The 24775-nt window shown below is 37.8% G+C and overlaps 1 protein-coding gene and 1 non-coding gene across 5 annotated transcripts in view; one reads left to right on the top strand and one right to left on the bottom strand.

Moving 5' to 3' along the window:
* The window catches only part of NEK10 (NIMA related kinase 10), a 215596-nt gene that overhangs the window by 109955 nt on the left and 80866 nt on the right, over positions 1 to 24775 (top strand). For all 4 annotated transcript variants that reach the window (XM_032861000.1, XM_032860999.1, XM_032860998.1 and 1 more), the window contains 2 exons: positions 21526 to 21655; positions 22192 to 22262. In XM_032861000.1, the coding sequence (XP_032716891.1) occupies positions 21526 to 21655; positions 22192 to 22262 (201 nt within the window). The remainder of the gene's footprint in view (positions 1 to 21525; positions 21656 to 22191; positions 22263 to 24775) is intronic.
* LOC116869840 lies at positions 17107 to 17210 on the bottom strand. The gene has a single exon (XR_004383118.1). It is a non-coding gene; the product is annotated as a U6 spliceosomal RNA (small nuclear RNA).

The raw sequence follows: 24775 nt of genomic DNA, 5'->3' as shown, positions 1-24775 counted from the left end.
CTCTTTAAAGAAATAATGTTACGAATTCAATTAGAGGCCTCTCCCAACTCTGTTTTCCTTTCTTCCCCAGAAGTAACCACTACCCTGAAGCTGGTGTATATTCTTCCATATTCTTATACATTTACAGTATGTATGGCTATTCATTAATAGTATGTGGAAGTGTTGCCAGCAGCTGAGAGCCCTGCCTCAGCCAGGGCCCCCATAAGGTGGTCTTGGCTGAGGTTCCTGGAAAGTGTCCCAGTTAAGTCCTTGGTGAAGAGGCCTCTGAATGGAGGTGCCTGAGCTAGAAATGCAGCTGTGCATATGAAAATGGCTGGTTGGGGTTCAGGGTGGGCTGAGTACTTGAATGTAATTACCTCTAGGAGCTGTAATATACCCACAATGCACCAGGTCTGGTGTGGGGAGGGCAACTGTCCTCCATGAGACCTGCTAACCAAAGCCTTGCAACTGCTTATGGTCAGACCTGAAAGATCACACATAGGATTTCAGCAGAGTCTGGAGTCATACTCCTCAATATGGTAACTCTGTGTCTAACTCTTTGGCTAACTGCCAAGTTGTCTTCCAAAGTAGCCGCACCATTTTACATTCCCACCAGCAACATGTCAGGATTCCAGTCTCTCCCTAGTATCCTCAACACTTATTAACATTTGTCTTTTTGACTCTAGCTGTCTTAGTGGATATGATGTATTAACTTACTGTGGTTTTGATTTCCATTTCCTTGTGACTAATGATGCTGAACAACTTTTTTTTTTTTTGCCCATTTGTAAGTTGGATTATATTTGTTTAATTATTGAATCATAAGAATTCTTACTTGTTCTGCATACCAGGCCCTTATTAGGTATATGACTTAAAAACATTTTTTCCGGATTCCATGGATTCTTTTTTCACTTTCTTGTAGTGTCCTTTGAAGCATAACAATTTTAATTTTGATGAAATCCAACTTACTGATTTGTTTACTGTGCTTAAGTATCATATATGAGAAATCGTTGCTTAATTCAAGGTCATAAAGACCTAAATCTATATTTTCTTCTAAGAGTTCTATAGTTTTATTTTATTTATTTATTTTTTGATATTTTATTTATTTATTTGACAAAGGGAGACAGTGAGAGAGGGAACACAAGCAGGGGGAGTGGGAGAGAGAGAAGCAAGCTTTGCGCTGACCAGGGAGCCTGACACGGGACTTGATCCCAGGACCCTGGGACCATGACCTGAGCGGAAGGCAGGTGCTTAATGACTGAGCCACCCAGGCGCCCTGAGTTTTATAGTTTAATTCTTATGTTTAGATCTGTGATAAATTTAGAGTTAATTTTTATATATGATGTGAGATAGAGTTTTAAATTAATTCTTTTTCATCTGGATAGCTAGTTGTCCTAGCACTATTTGTTGAAAAGATAATTCTTTCCCCATTGCATTGTCTTGGCATTGTTATAAAGAATCATTTGACCATGAATATAAAGATTTATTTGAAATATTTGTACCCTTATACCTGTCACACAGAATTGATTACTGTAGCTTTGTAGTAAGTTTTGAAATCAGGAAGTGTGAGTCCTCCAACTTTGTTCTTATTTTTCAAGATTATTTTAGCTATTCTGTGTTCTGTGTGTTTTCTTATCAACTGTAGGATTAGCTTGTCAATTTCTGCAAACAACCCCAGCTGAGTTGAATCTGTAGATCAATTTTATGAATGTTCCCATTGCAATAGGCAGAAAGGTGAACCCCCCACTTCCCTGCACTTCTACTTTCTGCCCCAAGATATTCACAATCCTAATGTAGTCTTTGGAACCATTTACATGCTAAAGGGGAATAAGGTAGTAGATGGAGGTGTTGGTCCCATTGTAATGTTAAGTGCCTTGAAATGTGAAAGGGAAGCAGAAGAGTGTCAAAATGATGTGTTATGTCAAAGACTGAACCGGCCATTGCTGGCTTTGAAAATGGAAAGGGGCATAAGTCATGGAATGGGGGTTGTCTTTACAAACTGGAAGAAGCAGGAAAAGGAAATGGATTATTCCCCAGAACCTTCAGAAAAGAATGCAGCTTTACCAAAACCTTGATTTTGGCATGACAGAATCATTTTGGAACCATCTAGAACTGGAAAATAATACATTTGTGTTTTAAGCCATTAAGTTTGTGATAATTTGTTGTAACAATAAGAGAAATCTAATTCAGCTATCTGAACAATATTGTCTTCCACTCTTTGAATATAAGATGTTTTTCCCTTTATTTAGGTCATCTTTTTTTCAACAATGTTATATAATTTTCGGTGTACAAGTAGTGTACTTCTTTCGTTAAATTTATTCCTAAGTATATTCTTTTATGATGCTCTTTTAAATGAAATTGTTGTCTTAATTTAATATGGGATTGTTCATTGCTAGTATATAAAAATATAATTGATTTTTGTATATTGATCTTAAATCATGCAACCTTAGCTGTAACTGTTTTTGTATGTTTTCCAAGATTTTCTACATAGAAGATCATTACATCTGTGAATAGAAATAGTTTTTCTCCTTCCTTTTTTCAGTGTAAATGCCTTTTATTTTCTTTTCCTGCCTAGTTGCTCTGGCTAGAAAATCCAGTACAATTTTGAATAGAAATGATAGCAGACATCCTTGTCTTGTTCCCAATCTTAGGGGATATTAGGGAAATATAAACTAAAAAGAAAATCTCCTGCCAAGCCAGACAAACTCTCCACAAAAGTCGAAGAGAAAACAGTTTTATTACTGAATAAGCATCAAACCAGAATGGGGTCTGCATCACAGGTAATTCACTAAAGAGAATGTAACTAAGCAGATGCAATCCATTACGTGCATGTTTTCAAGATAAATGATAACTAGTCTTCAAGTAAGTGGGATTGACAGCAGCATTTGTCACACATAGTTCATGCTAAATTCATCTGGTAATTGGGGTAGCCACCTGTGTTTGCTAATTGCCCTTATCCAAAAGAAAAACAAATTTCTCATATCTTTATGACAGGAGGTAGGCTTGTGACTTGAAGCCAGGTGCTAGCTGAAGTTAGACTCCCACCCTCCCATGGGAACTGGGTGGTAGAGGCACTATCTTCTTTGATGGTTACATTTCAGAGATGGGTCTCAGATCCTTGAGAAAAAGACTCCTGGTTGTAAAACTGACAAAAGGCTTATTTAGGTTTAAAAAGATTTATGTGTATCTTCAAGGGACAGGGAAAGGATTCAAAATGACAAGGTTTTATTTGTTTGTTTTTAGAGAGGGAGAGAGAGGGGATGGGGAGTGGTAGAGGGAAAGGAAGAGGGAGGGAATCTTAAGCCAGCTCAGTGCCCAGCGTGGAGTCTGACGTGGGACTTGATCTCACAATCCTGAGAACATGACCTGAGGCAAAAGCAAGAGTCAGACACTTAGGGGCACCTGGGTGGCTCAGTTGGTTAAGCCATTGCCTTCGGCTTAGGTCATGATCTCAGGATTGCCAGGATCTAGTCCCACATCAGGCTCCCTGCTCAGCAGTGAGTCTGCTTCTCCCTCTGACCCTCCCCCATCTCGTGCTTTCTCACTCACTCTCTCTCTCTCTCTCTCTCAAATAAATAAATAAAATCTTAAAAAAAAAAAAAAAAAGAGTCACACACTTACCCGACTGAGCCACCCAGAGACCCACAATGACAAATAATCTAAGGTAAATGCACTAGGAAAAAGGGGTGGGGGTCATTGGAAGGTCCTTTTTGCATCAGGAAAAATTCCGTTTTGTTTTGTTTTTTAATATATTTGTATTTACCCTTATGGGGGAACACTTTTTGTTTTTATTGATAAGTATGATGTTAACTATTGCACAGATGTCTTTTATTAGGTTGGGAAAGTTTCCTTCTATTCCCAGGTTGTTGAGTGCTTTTGTCATGAAAGAGAGTTGGATTTTATCAAATGCTTTTTCTGCATCTATCAAGATAATTTCTTTCGTGCTGTCAGTGTAGTGTATCACATTGATTGATTTTCATATTTCAAACCACTCCTGAATTTCTGAGATAAATCCTGATTAGTCATGGTATATAATCCTTAATCCGTGTTGTTAGGTTTGGTGTGCTAGTGGTTTTTGTGTTTTGTTTTGTTTTTTTAATTTAAATTCAATTAAACAACATATAGTGCATCATTAGTTTCAGATGTAGAGTTCAGTAATTCATCAGTTGCATATAATACCCAGTGCTCATCATATCACGTGCCCTCCTTAATGCCCGTCACTCAGTTACCCCATCCCCCACCCACTTCCCCTCCAGTATCCCTCAGTTTGCTTCCTATAGTTAAGAGTCTCTCATGGTTTTTCTCACTCTGATTTCTTCCCTTTCAGTTTTCCCTCCCTTCTGCTATGATCCTCTGTACTGTTTCTTATATTCCACATGACTGAAACCGTATGATAATTGTCTTTCTCTGATTGACTTATTTAGCTTGTATAATACTCTCCAGTTCCATCCACATTGATGTGTTAATGTCTTGTTGAAGTTTTTATGTTTATATTCATAAGAGATACCGGTCTGTAGTTTTCTTCTCTTATTATGCCTTTGGTTTTGGTATCATGGTAATACTGTCCTTTTTGAATGAGTTATGGAGTGTCCCTTCCTCTTCTGTTTCTTGGTAAAATTTCTGAATGATTGCTATTCCTTCTTTACACATGGTAGAATTCACCAGTGAAGTCATCTGGTCCTGGGTTTTCCCTTGCGGGGAGTTTTTTGATCATTAATTCAATTTTTTGTTATTGGTCTATTCAGATTTCCCTTTTTCTCCTTCAGTCAATTTTGGTATTTTTGTATGTTTCTAGTAATTTTTCCATTCCCTCTAGGTCATCGAATTTGGTACAATTGTTCTTAGTATCCCCCCACCCTTTTTTACTTCTTTAAATCAACAGTAGTGTTTCCTCTTTCATTCCTAATTTTAGTAATTTGAGTCTTCTCTTTCATTTTTTTCTTGGTCCGTCTAGCTAAAGGTTGTCAATTTTGTTGATTTTTAAAAGAACCAGCTATTGTTTTTATTCATTTTCTCTATTATTTTTCTATTCTCTATTTTGTTTATTTCTGCATTAGTCTTTTTACTATCTCTCTTCCTTGCTTGGGGTTTAGTTTGCTCTTCTTTTTCTAGTTTCTTAGGGTAGTAGGTTAGGAAATATTTTTAAAATCTTTCTTCTCTTATTATATAGGCATTTTTAGCTGTAAATTCCCCTGGAAGTGCTGATATAGGGACATCCCATATTTTTTACTATTTTGCATTTTTGTTTTCATTCATCTCAAGGTATTTCCAGCTATCCTTTTAACTTCTTTGATCTATTGGTTATGTAAGAGTGTGTTGTTTAATTTTCACAGGTTTATGTATTCCCCCAAATTTCCTTCTGTTAATGCTGTCTAATTTCATTCCAGTGTGGCTGAGGAACATACTTTGTATAACTTCAGCCCTTTTAAGTGTATTAATTTTATCAATTTTTGTGTGTATCATAAATGAAAGAGATCAAATTTTTAAAAAGATTTAAGAAAATAAAGACAATGAGAAATAAAATGGAGTTTTTTGTATTTAAATATTCTGGGGCTTTTTCTATGTTTAAGGCTTATTTTTTTATTTGATTTTATTACATCATAGAATATACCTTATATAATTACAGTTTTTCAGAGTAAGTTAAGAAATTCTTTATATTCTGATGATTCAGATAGTCATTCAACCCCAGATGGGTGGATTAATACAAAAATAGTATTTGTTCAAATTCTACAAATTGGTCAGGGCTTTTTGAGAATAGCTTATATCTGCTCCATGCCACATCAACTAGGCAGCTCAACTAGCACAGGAGAAATCGCTTCCAATGATGGTTGGTACTGGTCATTTGCTGGGAGCTCACCTGGGGATATTGGGTCCTTGGTTTACTTCCATGTGTTCTCTTCACATGGCTACATCATGTAAATCTGATGGCTACATCAGGTTTCATTTCCTACATTATAGTGGCTGAGAGCTGAGAGGGACTATCTCAAGAGTTAGAGTTACAAAAATATAGCCTCCATGTACAAGCACTTACCAAACATCTGTTAGCATAACACTTGCCAATGTCTCATTGGCTAATGCCAATCACATGACCAAGCCCAGAAATAATGTTTGAAAGGAGTATACAATGGCATGCTTACCAGTAAAAGTGCTTTGTCAGCAAGTCACCCAGGATTAGTCTGCCACACATAAAATATAGTTAAGTTTATGGAAGTTTTGTAGATTCTTTGAAAACACTGTATTTTATTTTTAGGTCGCAGAGCTCAATATATGTTTATCTGGCTTTATTTATTGACAAATTATTCAGATCTTCTATATCCTTATTTATGTCAGTGATAAATTGGTGTGTAAAAATCTCCATCTACTATTGTGTTTTGTTTGTTTGTTTTTTAATTTAGTGGTTATCTTAGTTCAGGCTTGTAAGAGAATGCCATGGACTGAGTGGTTTATAAACAACAGAAATTTATTTCTCACAGTTACATAGGCTGTGAAATCCAAGATCAAGGCACTGGCAGATCTGGTGTCTGGTGAGGCTTGCTTCTTGGTTCACAGAGACCTATCTTCTTACTGTTTCCAACATATGTTGAAGGGGCAAGAGAGCTGTTTGGGGTTTCTTTGAAAATGTCACACTAGTTTCATTCAATCCCATTCATGCGGGCTCTGACTTTATGACCTAACCACCTCCTAAAGACCCCCTTCTTAATACCATCACATTTATGGTTGTGATCTCAACATAATGAATTTTGGGGGCATGCATCATTACATAATAGTGGTCTTTATATTTATAACAGTTCCTATTTTGTTAATTTTTATGCATTTTAGTGCAAATATGTTATGATTCATGAATCTTTATTTTCAATTTTACCTTTCATCAGTGACAAGTGGCTATCCTTGTAATAAATACTTTTTTGTTTGCTTGTCCCGTTTCCTTTGTTTCATATTAGTATTATAAATTATCATTTTTGTTTTGACAAAAAAGTCAAAAAAGTCACTCTTATTATTTCTTATTTTCTTGAATTTGTAATGACTCTGTCTGGAATTCTTTGCCTTTTCATTGACGATTAAGAGCCCTCCTTTTAGTATGACCTGTTTTCCTAGACAATGAACCCATTCACAAAGCTTGTTAGTTTATTCTTTTCATAAATTTGAAAATGGCATTTTTCAAAGAGCTGGAACAACAATCCTAAAATTTATATGGAACCAGAAGAGACCCTGAATTGCGAAGGAAATGTTGAAAAAGAAAAACAAAACTGGGGGCATCACATTGCTGTATTTCAAGCTTTACTACAATGCTGTGATCACCAAGGCAACATGGTACTGGCACAAAAAAAGACATAGCCCAGTGGAACAGAGTAGAAAGCCCAGATATGGGCCCTCAACTCTATGGTCAAATAATCTTCGACAAAGTAGGAAAACATATACAGTGGGAAAAAGGCAATCTCTTCAATAAATGGTGCTGGGAAAATTGGACAGCTATGTGTAGAAGAATGAAACTCGACCATTCTCTTACACCGTACACAAAGATAAACTCTAAATGGATAAAAGACCTCAATGTGAGGCAGGAAAAAGGAAAGGAAACAGATTGAGTAATCAACTTAAAAGCATTGAATCTTTCAGTGTTGGTACAATAAATTAAGGTGACAATCTCTAAATGTAGTAACGAAGCAAAGTAGAATACTTATTTCACTTTTTCTGTTTCTCTTTCTCTCTTTCCCCTATTTAAACTTACAACATTTGAGGAAAAGGGAGGAGTAGAAATTATTTTAGTGAATATGGTATCCCTGTACCTTATATTTCAAAAATGTGTTGCATTTGGCAATCTTTATAACATACTTGACAGGTCATTTTCCTGTTGTCCTGGGAAGGAAACAAAGCACAAAGAAGATAGCTAATTTTCCACAGTCCCACAGTGTCAAGGTGTCATTCCATTCAGCCACACCAGGTTCATTGCTAAATTGATTTATTCTCTCCATAAAGAGCTGGTATCCCATGGACTACACAGATAACAGTTAATTCCTAAATGGAACACAATGGATTTGGTACTGAATGAAGTGCTTCCTGTTTTGAATATCTCTAGTTATTGTGTATAAAAGAGAGAAGAAGGATTATTTTTATAAACGTTTCATATTGTTAAAATTAGTTTCAGTGGTTTTGGGAGTTGGGAATATGGAAATTTTCAAGGTTGATGCTTCTAAAGAAAGCAAAAGCTGCCTGCCTAGCATTTCAGTGACTTGAATGAGAGAAAAGTTTAGATAGACCATTTAGCTCTTTGCTTATAGGAAGAAGGAAATTAGCAATTTAGTGTGGATAAAGTGGTGGTAAAAATGGACCCTCATTCTTTAACTTTTACACAGAAATCTAGGAGTTATCCAGTGGACAATTGCTTTTATTTTATTTATTTATTTTAATCTATTTATTTATTTATTTATTTTAAACCTTTAGTCAGGTTAATAGAGACAATAACCAGTTATGGCAGAGCAGAATGTCAGCAAAACCATGTATGAAGCAAAACAGTTTCTTTTGTCCTATCAGAGTTACAGTCAGCAAAGAGCAGTTGTTGTAAAACATGACTTAGTTCTGTCTCCCTTTCTCTTTGGAATCTCTTCCTTCCGTATTCTTCTACTCTGTTTTCATTTCATACTCTAATCTAGGAACTGTAGTATAGAGATGCTTCCCATGTGGCCCTGAGCTCTGTCTATCAGGCCGTTGCCTTTAGCTCACTGTCAACCAGTTTATCAGTACTATGGCCATTGATGCCCTGTGTTTTCATCTCTCCTCTGTCATTTCTCCTTATCAATTTCCTGGGAACCTCTCCGGTGTTTAACACAAAAGAAGAGATCTCTAATTGTGAGATGCAGACATTGGCCTCAGGGAAGGTACTGTGGGTGAAAGAGGCTTTTCTGTACTCCCCAAATCACAGTGACTCTGTTGTTATTGATAGCTTTCTTTGTTGGGGTTTAGCAAATGAGTCACTTATCAAGAACAGGGGGACAGAGGGAAATCAATCATGAAAAGGCTGCCAAAGGCCACAGCAAAGATTTTTCATTTGCAACTCATTCAGAGTTAGAGAACTTTTGTTTAAGAGATGAAAGAGGAATGCTTTGGCTTTCTTCTTCAGTCACATAAGATTAGAGATTTCGGATCTATTTGCTGAGCATTTTATGAGGAAATACAGTGAGGATTCAGTCCAACACATCTACAATTATAAAGGATGAATTCTTGGGGCCCCTAGGAGCCTGCTTCTGCCTGCCACTCCCCCTGCTTGTGTTCTGTATCCCTACACTGTCCAATAAATAAATAAAAACTTTTTTTTTTAAACGATGAATTCTTAAAAGTGACTTTGAAATATGTGCTAGTTATCTTTTAGAATTAAAAAAATCCGGGGCACCTGGGTGGCTCAGTGGGTTCAGCTTCTACCTTTGGCTCAGGTCATGATCTCAGGGTCCTGGGATAGAGCCCCTCATCAGGTTCTCTGCTCAGTGGGGAGTCTGCTTCTCTCTCTGTCTGCCTCTCTGTCTACATGTGATCTCTATCTGTCAAATAAATAAATAAAATCTTAAAAAAAAAAGAATTAAAAAATCCTTTGTTTTGTTTAAAAATCTTAAATAATGGGGCACCTGAGAGTCTCAGTGGGTTAAAGCCTCTGCCTTAGGCTCAGGTCATGGTCCCAGGGTTCTGGGATCGAACCCCACATCGGGCTCTCTGCTCAGCAGGGAGCCTGCTTCTTCTTCTCTCTGGCTGCCTCTCTGCCTACTTGTGATCTCTCTGTCAAATAAATAAATAAAATCTTTTAAAAAAATCTGCTTCCCCCTCTCTCTCTCTGCCTGCCTCTCTGCCTACTTGTGATCTCTATCAAATAAATAAGTAAAAATCTTTAAAAAAAACTTAAATAAAAAAGAGGTTTTAGTAGTGTAGCAAAAGTAATATGTCATCAAAAATTATTTGCCCACAGATTTGTTTCTGAGTAGCAAGTGCTCTAATTTTGGACATAATGTTGACTCTATCCCCAGTCTTTAGGTCATACTGAAAAACAAATTTAATCTTCCTTATAAAACTGTGTGCATATCTGTCATTAAGATGTTTTTAAACCTTAATTGATGAAGCAGCATTTCAAAACAGGAATAGATCTTACAAATCTCTCTTACAGAGATGAAAAAATTGAGACTCTCCAAAGGTCGAATAGCTGCTCGATGCCACACAACAGTTAAATGCTACCTCATGAAATATACTTTCACTTTTAAATAACATCTATATTCTTCATAGCACTTAATAAATTTGTATTTATTTACTTATATATTCATTGTCTCCCTTAGCATAACATAAATGTGTAAGGCCAGGGGTTTTGGGTGTGTTTCATTCACTGCTATGTCCCAACATCTATAACAGTGCCTGGCACGTAGTAGGTGTTCAATACATATTTGTTGAGTTGATGAAAGTACGTTTAGGGCAGAGTATGGGCTATAGTGCTTTTTCAGTTTGGTGTCAGGCCATCCATGTTTGCTGGCTCAGTAAGAGAAAGTTTCATGTGATAGGTAGAACTTGATCTATGTAATAAAGTCTGGCATTGCTTGGCGGTGGAGGGAGTGAATGTGCTAGATAAGTGTTGCCATGAACTATGGGCAAAGATCTGGAGGGAGGCTGGCATAGCTCCAACAGGGTAAGAGTAGGCCACCACTAGTGTTTTGAGATCACACATACTTTTCTCAAATTGGACCTGGTGGAAAAGATAGCCTGACAGCACGGTCAGCACTACCACGTTTTTTCACTGAGAGAGGTAAAATTTCTTGGCCTATTTGACTTTGACTTGAACAGGCCAAAGGTCAAATAGTTGTTTGTTTGTCCAGTCAGACATCTGTCTTCAGGATTCAGAAATATGATGGTCCCATCTTCACTACCACATCTGCTGTGATGCCTGTTTTTTTTCCTAACTTATTGACACAGTCCTCATGAAAGGTGCCAGATTTCCCTATATAATAAAGAATGATGATGATGATGATGGCACTTTGCATTTGTACAGCATATAGGATTTTTCATGACACTTGCACATAAGTGTCTCATGAACAGATTCTGTGCTGCAGTGAATTGCAGTGTCATATAAAATGATCTGAAATCAGTTGTACTATCTGGGCAGTGTCTGCTGACCCTAGTGGGGAAATGAAAATTGAGGCTAACTTGACTTTTCATTTTCCAGTTAAAACATCACATCAGTTAAAGGCAGATCGACAGCCACACTGGTATTCATAGTTCCTATTTTGCATAAGACAGCATCAATCTATTTAGTCTTTGTACTATCTTGAGTTTTAGATACATTACATATAAATGTTTCCCTGGTTTAAAGAAGTATTGCATTAGTCAGTGAAATGATGGGTCAGTTTTAAGAGCCATTACTGCTCGTTCATGGAAAGTATATTGATGAAGATACCCAATGAGTGTCTTGCCATTTTAGCTTATAAAATGCTGCTTAGGGGCCTAAATCATGTATCTCCCTGAACCCAATCCACAGGAGGCAGGTGACACAATGAGAAGGTTTGGCATCTAGGAACCAGCCCTGGCCTACCTTGACCATGGAACTAATGAGGCTATTATGATAGTCCAGTGTATTTATTATTAAACTAAATCATTTATAGATAAGATATGCTCATCGGGTCTGGATTTAATATTTCATATATTCATATGTGTTTTGTACTTCAAAAGAACTTTCAAATCATTGATTTCATTGGTGTTAAGACACATTAATACTTGTCTCCATGTAATGAGAGAAATGCGGTACTTTTTGAGAAATGTGCCAAATGCCATATAAATATAGTGCTTTCATTATTTTTATAAAGTAAGTGAAGAAAACCATACTTAATATGTAAATAGCTTTTGGTATGCCTTTCTATAAGAAGGATGACTTAAACAGAAACAACAGAGAGTACACAAATAACATTCCAACTAGGGTTGCCAGATAAAAGACAGGATGCCAAATAAAATTTGAATTCCAGATGAACAACAGAAGTTTTTCAGTTTGTGTCCCAGGTATTGTACTTTTTTAGTATAAATTTGTCCCAAATATTGCATTATTTTAGTAGTTCACATTTAACTGACTGTCTTAGATTTTTATTGGCTAAAACTGCCAATCCTAGATGCAATGTAGGATCAGGCAGGCCCTAAATTTTGTGATAAAGGTTTTCTTCAGTCATAGTATATTATTCCATGGTTCTTGAACGTGTCATCCAATTCTCTTTCCTCTCTAAAAGAAGTCTGTGTTTAGAACATTATTGGAACTGTTTAGGTATCAAATCTGTTTATCTGCTTAATGGCAGCAGGCTTCTGTGAACGGAGAAATTTCTGTGATATGAGAGTTCAGAACCTCTGAGGATAAGACTTTAAGTGACTGTTAGTAACCAGAATGATATTACCCATTGGCTGTCCTCAACTGTGGATCTCATAGGCATAAACTAATATATTCCAAACTGTTCTAGTTTCTTCTCCCACACCTGTTCCCCCTATATCTATGTTAATGATACTGATACCCACTCTGTCATTCAAGCCAGACACTTAGAAGCCTGGAAATGAGGGGTCTTCCCTTTTCTTATTCTCCTTCTCACATCCAGTCAATCCTGTGGAATTCCTTTTCTCCCAGTTTCCTTGGCTGTCACATTAGTGGCAGCTCCCCCAGTCTCTGTCTCCCCTTCAACTCACTCCCTTCACCTTGCATCACCCAGCACACGGGGCTGATGGAATGACCTTTCACTGCTGTGGCTCTAGAGGGACTAGACCATATTCTACCTATGCCTGAAGGGACTTAATAAGCAGGGTCTCATAGGAAAAAAAATCAGAACATGGAAGGATCTTGCAAATGCATTCATCATTCTGCCTAGAGTGCTTTTTGCTAAGCTCTGCTTATCTCACTGAGTATCTGAGTATCACATTGCTCATCCTCCAGAAAATGCCCCTAGCCATTTGTTTCCTCTGGGTTCTCCCAACTTCCCTCATTTCCGTTCATTCTCATTGATTCCCATCCCACCATAATGATGGGTTTTTGAGCTATTTCTCAGCAACATTTGCCCACCTCTAGCAATGATAAACGTGCACACACACACACACACACACACACTTGTGTGGATACATCCACTTTATCCATCCTATTATTGCTAAACGTTTTATATTGAATCATTCTAAGATAGAGCATAATTTGTTTTTCAGCCTCAACAAACTATAATTGTTGGCCTATACATTTAATTATGTCACTTCAGGTCAGATTTTTGTCCTCACGAATTCATAGGGACTTTTGCCTCTTCAGTGAGCAAATAGTGGATCTTGTGTTCCCAGACAGTTTATATTCTTTTAAAATTTACATTTTTGTTTCTTTTTCACTTAACAATGATAAATTCATTCTCTTTCTTCTTCTTCTTTAAGACAGTCTAGGGAAATGAAAGTTTGATGGCCAGAACCTGAGAACTAAATGTACTTTTTAAATAGACTTAGAATTAATATATTGCAGTGGGATGCAAAAATCCCTTTCTATCCTTACCCAGTGAAGCAAATATTATTGGGTGAATTATTTCAATACAAGAAACTTATCTCTAAACATTTAGCCTTAACTGTGTCCTAAACAACTCAAGATTCTTTTATTAGTAATTTCTAATATTTGTTAGGCAAAATTTTCTTTTACGATGTCTTCCAACACCACTTCTAAGATGCGACATCATTATCTTGCCAATGAGATACATTTCAATAATAGCTTTTCAATTTCTCTAAAAATTCTAATTTCTTCCCCAGTTTCCCATGCCTTTCAACAAATGAATCTCCCTCGGCTCTAGAATTTCTTTCTGCTCATTAGTGCTATATATAAGCTCATTCTTATGAACTCACAGTTGTCACGTATTTTAAGTTTATCTTCTGTGGCAAGTACTAGCCTTTGACAGGTTAAGTTTATCTGTGGGTTACTAGTGTGTTAATGGTGGACACACTAGGAACTAGGGATAAAATCTGAAGTGGCAGATGCTGTGGAAACATTGGATCTTGAGATGAGAAAGGTTCAGTGGGATGCAGAGTAGCCAGCCCCAAGTTTCTCAGATCAAGAAAAAGTTCCCATGCCCCCACACATGTGCGTACCCTCACACATACACACACACATCTTTAAAAACCAAAGGATTCTTTGACGTGCAAATGGAAGCAGAAATGGAAGTAGAAAAATAAAAAGAAATGTTTGCATCAGGAGGTAATGTTGGGGCAAAAATAGTCACAGGTCCCACCAGGAATTATGAAGAAAACAGACCCCAGGGTTTAAGATGGCTCCCTGGTGCTAACTATCTCCCTGGTACAGAAGCTCTGGCCTTTCTCCGCAGAGATACCTTGGCCCGTTTGCTACACCTCAGAAACAGCCCTTGAAATTCAAGAGGGGCACGTGGGTGGCTCAGTTGGTTAAGTGGCCAACTCCTGATTTCAGCTTGGGTCATGATCTCAGGGTTTTGAAATCAGGCCCATGTAGGGCTCCGCGATGTGTGTGGGGCCTGCTTCAGACTCTCTCTCTCCCTCTGTCCCCCCTCCACACCCCTGCCAAAAAAAGAAATTCCAGAAAATGTGAGGGTTATTGACATTGGTTGTGTTCTCATCTTGGTAAAATAGACAAATCATTCAGAGTCCAGGACTTTATCCTAAGAATTGGTGGTTTGTAACAGAGCTACTGTGTGACGAGGTATGTGTGTCTGAGGGGCTTGTGGCTGTCAGTTAGATCTGGAAATTGTCCACATATGGTTTTAACGGAAGACTGAGGTGTGAAAGAAATTATTCAAGGAGAGAGTGAAGAGTGAGAAGAAAAACATCATTTAGCACCTGGATGAAAGAAAAAAGTGCCATTATATGGGGACTGAGAGAACGGAAGTGACTACCCTTTGTAATATTGCAGCCCGCCTGCCCCCATCCACTCCTCTTTTATTCTAATCCAGGTTTTCCATTTTCTATAGCATTTATCATCTACTAAAATACTATGTACTATAATTTAGTTTTTAATCATTGTGTTGTGCTTTTTATCTTCCCTGCTCCCTGTTTCTTACTGGAAGGCAAGCTCCATGAGGGCCAGTGCTTTTGTTGATGTATTCTAAGCAGGTAGAACAGTGCCTGGTACTCCGGAGCAGTTTATTGAATAAATGAAGAAAATAATGTCTCAACAAGTAAGTTTTAGTTGATAGTGTCAAAAATTGATGGGAAGTCACCTAAAACAAGTGAGGCAGTTAGTAATCCACTGATGCTCTAAGGGGAAACCCTACCAAAGGCAAGATAAGAACAGATGCTGGACTAGAGTTGGGTTGAATGATGGATGGTGGGTGAGGAATTGCGAGGGCCAACAGGAATTACTCTTCAAAAGACTTTGCTTGAAAGAAAAAAGTGGTACTCATAGGAGGACTTGGGGTCAAGGAAGGATTTTACATTATTTGTTTTTGTGGTTTTTAATGATTGAGACTCACAGGACAATGGCAGAACATAATCTGTTCCCTGGCAGTGGTGAAGGGATCAGCTTTCTGTTAGGGGAAGGTCACTTTAGTGGTTGTGGAGAGGGTGGCCTAGAGCTGGAGAGACGAGGCTTAAGGACCCAGCTGGGCCACTACTATCAGAGAGGATGGGAGGGTTGTTATCCCTGACCATGCCTGGGTCTCTTCTCCACTGGCTGTCATTGACCACCATTCCTTCCCCTCTGCCCTGCTCTTCTGCTTCAACCCCCTGGAATGCCTTCTGAAATTAGCAGTTTCCTCGTAGTCTCTCTGAAATTTTACCTCCTGGATTTAGGTGAAAACTAGTTTTCTGAAGGTCCTGTGATAGTGTTTGGAGATAGGCCTTGAAGTACTTGGTTTAGATGAGGTCAGGAAAATGGGGCCCTCACAAGGTGGTCTTCTAAGAATATCAGTCACCCCCAGCACAGCCCTTCCTCCACCTCCCAGCCACGTGAGGATACAGCAGGAAGATGGCCATCTGCAGGCCAGGAAGAGGACCCTTATGGGGGGACAAAATTGGCTAGTACCTTGATCTTAGACTTCCCAGCTTTCTGAATTGTGAGAAATAAATTCCTGTTTATTCTTGCTTAAGACATTCCATCTATGGTCTTTTGTTATGGTACCTCGAACTGACTAATACACAATTCTATTTATTTTGCTGCTCAAATTGTTCCACATTTGGTCACTGGGAGCGCTTTAGGTTGTGTTCTGTGTCCCTTTGACATAATCTCATCATTAGAAGTTGTTTTTTTGTTTTTGTTTTTTGTTTGTTTTTTTTTCCTTTTGAACCCTAACTTCCTGGCAATACAAGATTCTCCAGGCTCATTTAGTGTATATATCCTCCCCCTGTCCTAGAATCAGGCATTTCTCCAAGGAGTCCTGATTCTTTTTATTAGAGAATAGTATTAAAAACCAAGATCTGGGAACACCTGGGTGGCTCAGTTGGTTAAGCATATGACTCTTGATTTCAGCTCAGGTCATGATCTCAGTGTCGTGAGATGGAGCCCTGTGATAGGCTCTGCTCTGGGTGTGGAGCCTGCTTAAGATTCTCTCTCTCCCTCTCTGCCTGTCCCTCCCAACACTCATGTGCTCTTTCTCTCTCTCTCTCTCTCTCTCTCTCTCTCGAGAGAAGGTGAAGGTGAAAAAATGTAAGTAAGTACTCGAGAGAGAGAGAGAGAGAGAGAGAGAAAGAAAGGAAGAAAGAAAGAAAGAAAAGAAGAAGAAGAAAAAGAAAGAACCAACCAAGATCTGGTGCTAAAAGTATTCATTGCTACTGGGATGTTGTCATTTCCAGGTCTCTTCAGCTGTCAGAGCAAGGAGATAAATGTATATGTGTGTACTGACCTGTGTGTATACAGCTATCTAAACTATTTCTATATGCAACTATAGTTATCAATAATAGCTAAACATGAGTTCAGTGTGTTGTCTCCATCTCTATTTTAATACCCCTGGTAGAGTACATCTAACCACTTTTTTCCTCGTTTATCTGTAGAGTCCCTCTCCAACAGTGAGAAATCTGGCTTTTGCTAACTGCTAATTCCAGAATAGATATATAGCACGATCAGAATTTTTACTCTTTACCCCTAGAGGAAACAACTTTGTTGACTAAAGGATAGTCCTAATGTACAGTACCTTTTTCCTATCATCTTACTGTTTCCAAAGCATGGAATGCTTCACAAATTTGCATGTCATCCTTGTGCAGATGTCAGGCTAATCTTCACTCCATCATTCTAATTTTAGTACACATGCTGGAGTGAGCCCAATAATCAAAAACAAGCATGATAATATGACGATTGCAGGAAAGAAGAATATACTTACCTATATACAAAAACCTTTTGACATCTGTTATCTAGTTTCGTTAACTTTGGTCTGTTTAAAGGAAAAAAGATCCCCCTCCAAACGTACATAAATCATCATATTGTTAAATTACTTAAAAGTTATCAAAATATTCGTGTTTTAAAATGTTTAAAAGACATCAAGGCCCACTGTTTTTCTTGTTTACCTCACTTAGTAAATAAGAATACTTGACAATTAGCAACTTAATTGTTTATATATCAGTGAAGGTTTAGTTGTAGAATTTTAAGATCTAAACAAAAGTTTATCTTTTTAAAAAATTAAATTAAGCATCCTTCCAACCTCATCTTTCTTCTGCCTTATTTTCACTATCAATAATTTATGACTTTGTAAAGCAAAGGTAGTGTTTAGTGTCCACCCCCATATCAAAGGCTGCTGATTATGAGTTATGTTTACTTATTTATTCAAATATTTATAATAAATACACATTGTTCCTTACCATCTACTTAACTCTTTACTACCCCTGGCTTCACTTAAATTTTTTCCAACTCAGTTGAAGAATTGATTATTAACAGTTAAAAACTGTATACAGTTAAGGTGTACAATGTGATGTTTCAGTGTACTTACACATTGTGAAATAATTACCACAATCAAGCTAAGTAACATATCTATCACCTCACATAGTTACCTTTTTTTAAATTTTTATTTTATTTAAATTCAATTACATAGTTACCTCTTTGCGTATATGAGAATACTTGTGATCTGCTTTTAACAAATTTCAAGTCTGTAATACATGCTTTATATTAGATACAATACCATGTTGTGTATTATATCAGCAATAATAAAAATAAATACTTGCATACAACTGACAATGGATGTAATTTTTACACATTTAATTGCAAATATTTTAACCTTGGCCAAAAGAACCCCTATTTTTGTTTAGTATCACCTAAGTTATGTTTTATTTTGTCACTAAAAGATTTTGGATGACTGGATCACATAGGAATAACCATTTTTAAAATACAGAATAATGTTCTTGTTTGGAAAAAAGAAAACCCATTTTAAATTGTGTGTGTGTATACTACTTAACTTCTTTCCTTTAAATGAAGCATTGCTAGCTATAAATCTCTGTATTTTTATAAATGTGGATGGGCTCACCTTAAGCAGAGAAATTGGAAAGACAACAAGTTATTTTTCAAGTGTTTTCTAAATAATAACCACCAAAAACCTTCTATGATATTTGTAAGTTGTGATTGAATCAATGATTTTAGTCCTATTTCCCAAAGGTTGGGTTCTTTTGAAGGTGAAAAAACGTAAGTAGGTTTTCTCATAGAACCTGCACTAGTTTTCTAAGGCTGCCATAACAAAAATACCACAGACCAGGTGGCGGTGGCTTAAATTTATTTTCTCACACTTCCGAAGGCTGGAAGTCCAAGATCAAAGTGTAGGCCAGTTCAATCTCCTTGGGGGCCTGGATTCCACCCTCTTGTTGCATTGTCACGTGGTTGTTCTTCTGTACGTGCACACTAATGGTGTCTCTTCCTCTTCTCGCAAGGACACTGGTCATATTGGATTAGGGCCCATCACAGTGGCATCTTCTCAACTTAATCATCTCATGCCAAATTACTTTAAAATACGGTCACATTCTGAAGTAGTGGGATGGGGATGTCAACATACGAATTTGGGGGGGACACAATTCCAACCGTAACAGAACATTTTGTTGTGGCCTCTAGAAATCAGACTCTGTATTTTGTTTGTCATTGCTTTTGGTTTTAATTATGTAATTCTTACCTTAGAGGATAATAGTTGACGTTTATCCTGGAAGAAAAATGCTAGTTGGCAACTGCGTTGTTTGTCTTTAATTTCCCTTTCTTATTCTTTTTCGGAGAAGTAATTCTTGGTCTTTTTTCAGGGGTTTAAGCACAGCTTTGAAAATCTGATGAAAGCTATTATATCATTTAGCTTTGACAAACTGCCTCAAAACTCAGTGGCTTAATACAATAAACTTTTTTTTTTTTTTTAATCAATACACTGTGTGTTGGCGAATTGGGCTGGTCCCAGTGAGGACTGCTGATCAGTGTATTGGGTGAACTCAGTATGCATTGTGGTCACCTGGTTTCCAATGGCTTCACTCACATGTCTTATGGTTAACTGTCTGTATGTACTGGTGGTGGAGGTAATTGGTCATATATTATCATCATCCAGCAGGCAGACCTGGCCTGAGTCACCTGGTTGTGTTCATAGGGTTTTCAAGAGCAGGAAGGAAGAAAAAACCCCAAAGAGTAAGTTTAAGTCTCTCCTTGTATCACTTTCGTTGTTATCTTCTTGGCCAAAGCAAGTCATATCAAGTCCAGATTCAATGCATAGAGAAATAGACTCCAGCACTGGATGGGATTTGCAAAGCCACAGTGCAAAGGGGCACACCTGTGGGAATAAGAAGAGTTTGTGGTCTCCACTGAGAAGGAGGAGGAGGTGAAGTGATGAGAACAATCAACTGAGTAAACTCTGTTGTTACAAGTGTTTTCCCCCAGGCGGAGTAATTATTTTTTCAGAAGAAATGAAGGCTCTCCTCTGAAGAAATACAGTTGCTGGCTGTTGAGAATGAAAGCATACCAGGAACAGGAAATGGAAAAAGGATCTGAGGGGAAATGGGTAGAACACTCACAGCATCTGCTTCATGAGCTTTTGGAAATGTGAAACAAATCCTCTGAGTTCTCCGTAGATTAAAACCTGAGAAATTTGCCTGTGGGGAAACAAAGACTTTTTTTTTTTTTTTTCTGTAGAGGACATTATTTTTTGTTAATTCATTTTTTGAATGTGAACAGTTGACCAGGTGACAACAGGAGATACTTTTTTATACAGTTAAAAAAAGCAGAGCTCTGGAAATTTCATTCCCAATTCCCCCATTGCCATATTATTGAACTCAAAATACCAAGAATGAAAATGCTCAGCTGAGAATCCTAGAAATCATACTTTTCCTCTGCAAACATGTAATGTAAATCTAAAATCAGGAATTCATAGTCTCACAAAAAGAACAATTCCTTGATTATTCCTAATAGTCACCATTGATTATGTCTACTCTAATTGTTCTAGTATCAGTTTGTCAGTTTCTTTATACCTTAATCCACCATCAAAGTTAACTCTTAATCCCTCCTCTATTTATGCAGAGGGCTGAACATAGTCCTAAAATACATCATAGAATGAATTGCTAAACTATTTAATTTAGGATGTGTGGGTATTAAAAGCCTTCAACCCTTGACCGAGTTTCATTCTACAAATATGATAGAGGAAACATATGTTACTCCAAAATATCCAAGGGAACTTCACTTGCCTCCTCATTAAAACAAACAAACAAACAACAAAAAACGTCAAATCTGTAAATTCTCATGGCTTAAGTTTATTTAAAAGCTGACAGCTTCCATGCCCAGATTGGAAAGGGAATTTCAGAAGACATGAACCTGATGGATGTTGTCGTTTTCTGCAACATATTTAGATTTGGTCTTCTTCCTGCCTTATAGGCTAGAGTTGAGTAGCAAAGGAGAGGGGACTGTATCAGTCAGTTTTTCCCATAATAATACTGATTAACAAGTCACAAAAATTTTGGTGGCATTCAACAATAAGCATTTATTGTCAGACTCACAGGTCTAGGTCTTCTTCAGGCTGTAGATCTATGCATCGTCTGGGTTAGATCTACTTCATGTAACTTCTGCTGGACCCAAGCTGGTGGGATAGCAGTCACTGGGATATGTCTTCTCTTGGTAATGGACAGAATCTCCTAGAAGGACAACTGAAAGTGCTCAATATTTGTTAAGACAAAGGCTCTGGTCTGGTTCACTGACATTTCCATATTCCATTGGCCAAAGTAACAAAACAAAACCAGAGGCAGGTGTGGATAATGCATACTGCTCACCAAGAGGTCATTGTAAGAGTGAGATGCACAAAATCTCCAGAATGGTAAAGAACTGGGGCCAACAATTCCATCTACCACAGAGGGGTAATTGTTTCTGGAAATAAAAACTTTCTTGGAAATTTAATGGGCAATATTTATATGGTTCATTGATATTTAGTGCTTAAAATGGAATTGCATGATTGTGTTTCTTAATTCATCTGAGTCTGGGAGAATTCAAAGATACTTTCTATAATAAGTTTACTTGAATCAGTGAGGAAGAGTTTCAGTTCTTTTTTTCATATCTCCAAGTATTTGCTTGAAAATTGGACTCTTTTTCTGTGCTGATTTCTTCTCCCTTTTTCAGTATCTATTAACACCCTTGTTTTAATTCAGCCCCGAGGTACTGAAGAGTGAGCCGTATGGGGAGAAGGCTGATGTCTGGGCGGCCGGCTGCATCCTTTATCAGATGGCAACTCTGAATCCCCCCTTCTATAGCACCAACATGCTCTCCCTGGCTACAAAAGTAAGCACTGTTGGGAGACAAAAAGGTCTTGTGTTGCTAAAAATGCCATTCCTTTTCTTCCTAAACAGAACATTTGTGATTTTTATAAAACCGTCAATTAAAAGCAGGCACATTGTTTTATTGGCCACATGATCCAGTTCATTTTTTCCCCTTTCTTCTAAATATACATCATGTACTATGGTGCATTCCCCCTATAATTGTCTTCATTTATCATAGAAAATTATACAAATAAATATATCAAATTACTTTTGGTCTTTTATTTTTAATTGTGGTTTGGACTGCCTGCAATCAGCATTTGATATCCTACACTCATTTATTGGGGATCTGAGGCTAACTTTAACTCAGTTTGAAGAATACAATCTGTGCTCAAGAGCTGCTTAATTGATGTTAATTTTTTATTTGTTGGGATGTTTTTGTTTCTGATTAAAATTTGTGCATGGTTATAATGCTCATTGAGTAGCTTTCATGTTGTGGCCAAGTATTGCACATACTAATGGCCTCTTTACGTCCATCATGCTGGTCTGTCTGTTTTGCAGATAGTGGAGGCGGTGTATGAACCGGTGCCAGAAGGCATCTACTCTGAGAAAGTGACAGGTACCATCAGCAGGTAATCATTCTCACCATTTCAAACCCATACGGACTATCAAGAAATACTTCTCATCTCTACAGATTTACTGTGTAAATATTCATGAAGAGGAAGGGCTCCCAAATAATCCAAACCTAGAAAAATATTTGTGCATCACCAGTTATGGTGACCATCTGGAAGCCAGTGAATATGTCCAAGAGGAAGTGGTATATACACTTGAAATATGCAGCCATTAGAATGATTATTCAGAAGGCTTTGTATCAACCTATAAAACAAAGATAAGAAGCAAACAGGATGTAGAGCTGTTTGTAACTATGATAAAAACTGTAAATACATGCATGAATGTTGGAAAAGACTAGACAAGGACATTAGAAACCAAAGAAGACCATGTTAGATGATAAAATTGCAACCACTTTTTCATTGCTATTTTTAAATTGGTAATGTTATGTTGTATAATAATTTTTCAAAGAAAGTCAGAAAGAAGTGCTCCAGCCATCAATATAGTAGGAGTTTAATGAAAGTCATTTCCTGTTGCATTCGCAAAATTCTGACCTCACAGGGCTTGTCCCAGCTGACTTGTCACCCTTCTCTCCCACTTTCCTTCTGCTCCCTCGCTGCCAGCAACAGGGAGCTCCATGCGAGTCCTGGCATGTGCCTGCCTCTTGCCCTTTATCCTTCTCTTCCCTTTTCTCTGACTTCTCTTCCCTCTGGTACATGCATGGCGCAGGCCCCCACTTCCTTTCTGTCTCTGCTGTTATTTCCCATCATCCAGGAGCCCATTCTGATGCCCCCACAGCTCTCCACTTTTTTGCCCCCTTGCCTGCTTTCTAAAGCTTGCAGCACCTATCTCCCAACATATTAGAAACGTGTATGTGTGTGTGTGCGTGCGTGTGCATGTGCAGACCTATTTCTTTATTGCCTGTCTTGTCCCCACCAAAAGGAAAACTCTACAAGAGCAGAGACTTTTCCAATCTGGTTCATAGTTCTCCAGTGCCCAGAGTAGTGCCTGGGACAAGATCAACCCTTAACAAATACTGGTTGTATGAATAAATGACTTGTTTTCCGACTGATTGTTATTTCTATATCAACACATGCTCTTAAGTTAGCTCAAGATTACTTCCCTCCCCTATAGAGCTGAGTCAAATCCTTATTATAGAAATCCCAGAGTCACCCAGATAGAATACCTATCCATTCTCCTGCCCATTTCCCTATAAATTTGGTTCTGTATCTATCCTGGCACTTAGTACCACCTCTGATGGAATGTAAGAGATATATTCCCTTCACTTTCTCCTCCCAGCTCATTGTTTTGCATTAATAGGTACTCCTCACAGTTTGTAGAGTTATATCTTGAATCTTTCCTTGCCCGGCGCTATGCTGTCCTACAGTCCTAAGGAGCCTAGGCCCAGCCAGGGCTGAGTTGCACTAACTGCAGATTTTGAGCAAACATTTGACCCTTCTTTCTGCATCTCTATTCCCTCATCCAGTTAGGCTGGTGTAATAATTATACAAGGTATCTGTGAAAATCACTTAGCATAAAGCTTGTTGAATGGTAAATCTTAAACAGTACTGGCAGTTGTCATTGTTAATATTAGGAGAAATGAGCTGAAACCCCTTTTTGAATAATCTGAATTCTGCATATATTAGATCATGCCCTATTGCTAATGAATCCAAACAAATGTATTTAAATTGCTCCTCTCCACGATTTGGACGTGTTCTCTGCTATTTGTTTTCTGGAGAGTGACTCAAAAATTCAAGAAGTCTCCAGAGATGTCAAGACAAGAATACCAGATTTACTCATTCAATTTCTTCTTTTCATAGGTATTTGAGCATCACAAAGAGTAGGGGAGGGGTGGCACAGTGAAAATATACAGAGACATTATTCTGATTTTGTGGCACTGGGCAAACAGGACCTTAATTTGCTTCTGACAGGCTCCCTGGCTGTTGGTATCCATGTGCCTGGGGCTAACAAGTTGGTGGAGGAGTCAGGTACCAACATCACATGGAAAGGTTAAGAACATCAGTACATTCTGGAATCAGCTGGATTTTAATCCCTACTCTTCCACCTATCCCCTTTTCTCATCTGTGATGTACAGGTAGCAATAGTAACCACTCACGGGGTTGTTCTGAAGATTAAATAAGATAATGCTTTCAGTGCTTTTAGCATGGTACCCAGCACTTAGTGAACCCTCAATAAAATTAGATATTACTACTAATAATAGTAGTGTTACTATTTATGGAATTAAGTATATAAATTAAATTATGATAAACTGGATGAAGAATGGTAAAGGGAATGAGCAATGAGTGATTCCAGAAGGACTTGGCCTAGTCTAGGGACTCTAGGAAGTTTCTGTGAAGAAAGAGCCTATAATCTGAGACCTGAACAACCATTAATCCTCAAATAGTAAAGAGTAGAGGAAGCATTTCATAGACCAGCATAGAGCTTATTAGTTTGAGGAACTAGAAGAAATTGGAGATGTAGCATGTTAAGTCAGGGAGAGAATGACCAAAATGATTAGGGCCTGGGGAGGCTGATG

The sequence above is a fragment of the Lontra canadensis genome, unplaced genomic scaffold, assembly GCF_010015895.1.
Source record: "Lontra canadensis isolate GAN:19392208 unplaced genomic scaffold, GSC_riverotter_1.0 scaffold20, whole genome shotgun sequence".
Lineage (NCBI taxonomy): Eukaryota > Metazoa > Chordata > Mammalia > Carnivora > Mustelidae > Lontra > Lontra canadensis.
Note: the sequence above shows the minus strand (reverse complement) of the source record. Positions and strands in the feature narration are given on the sequence as shown.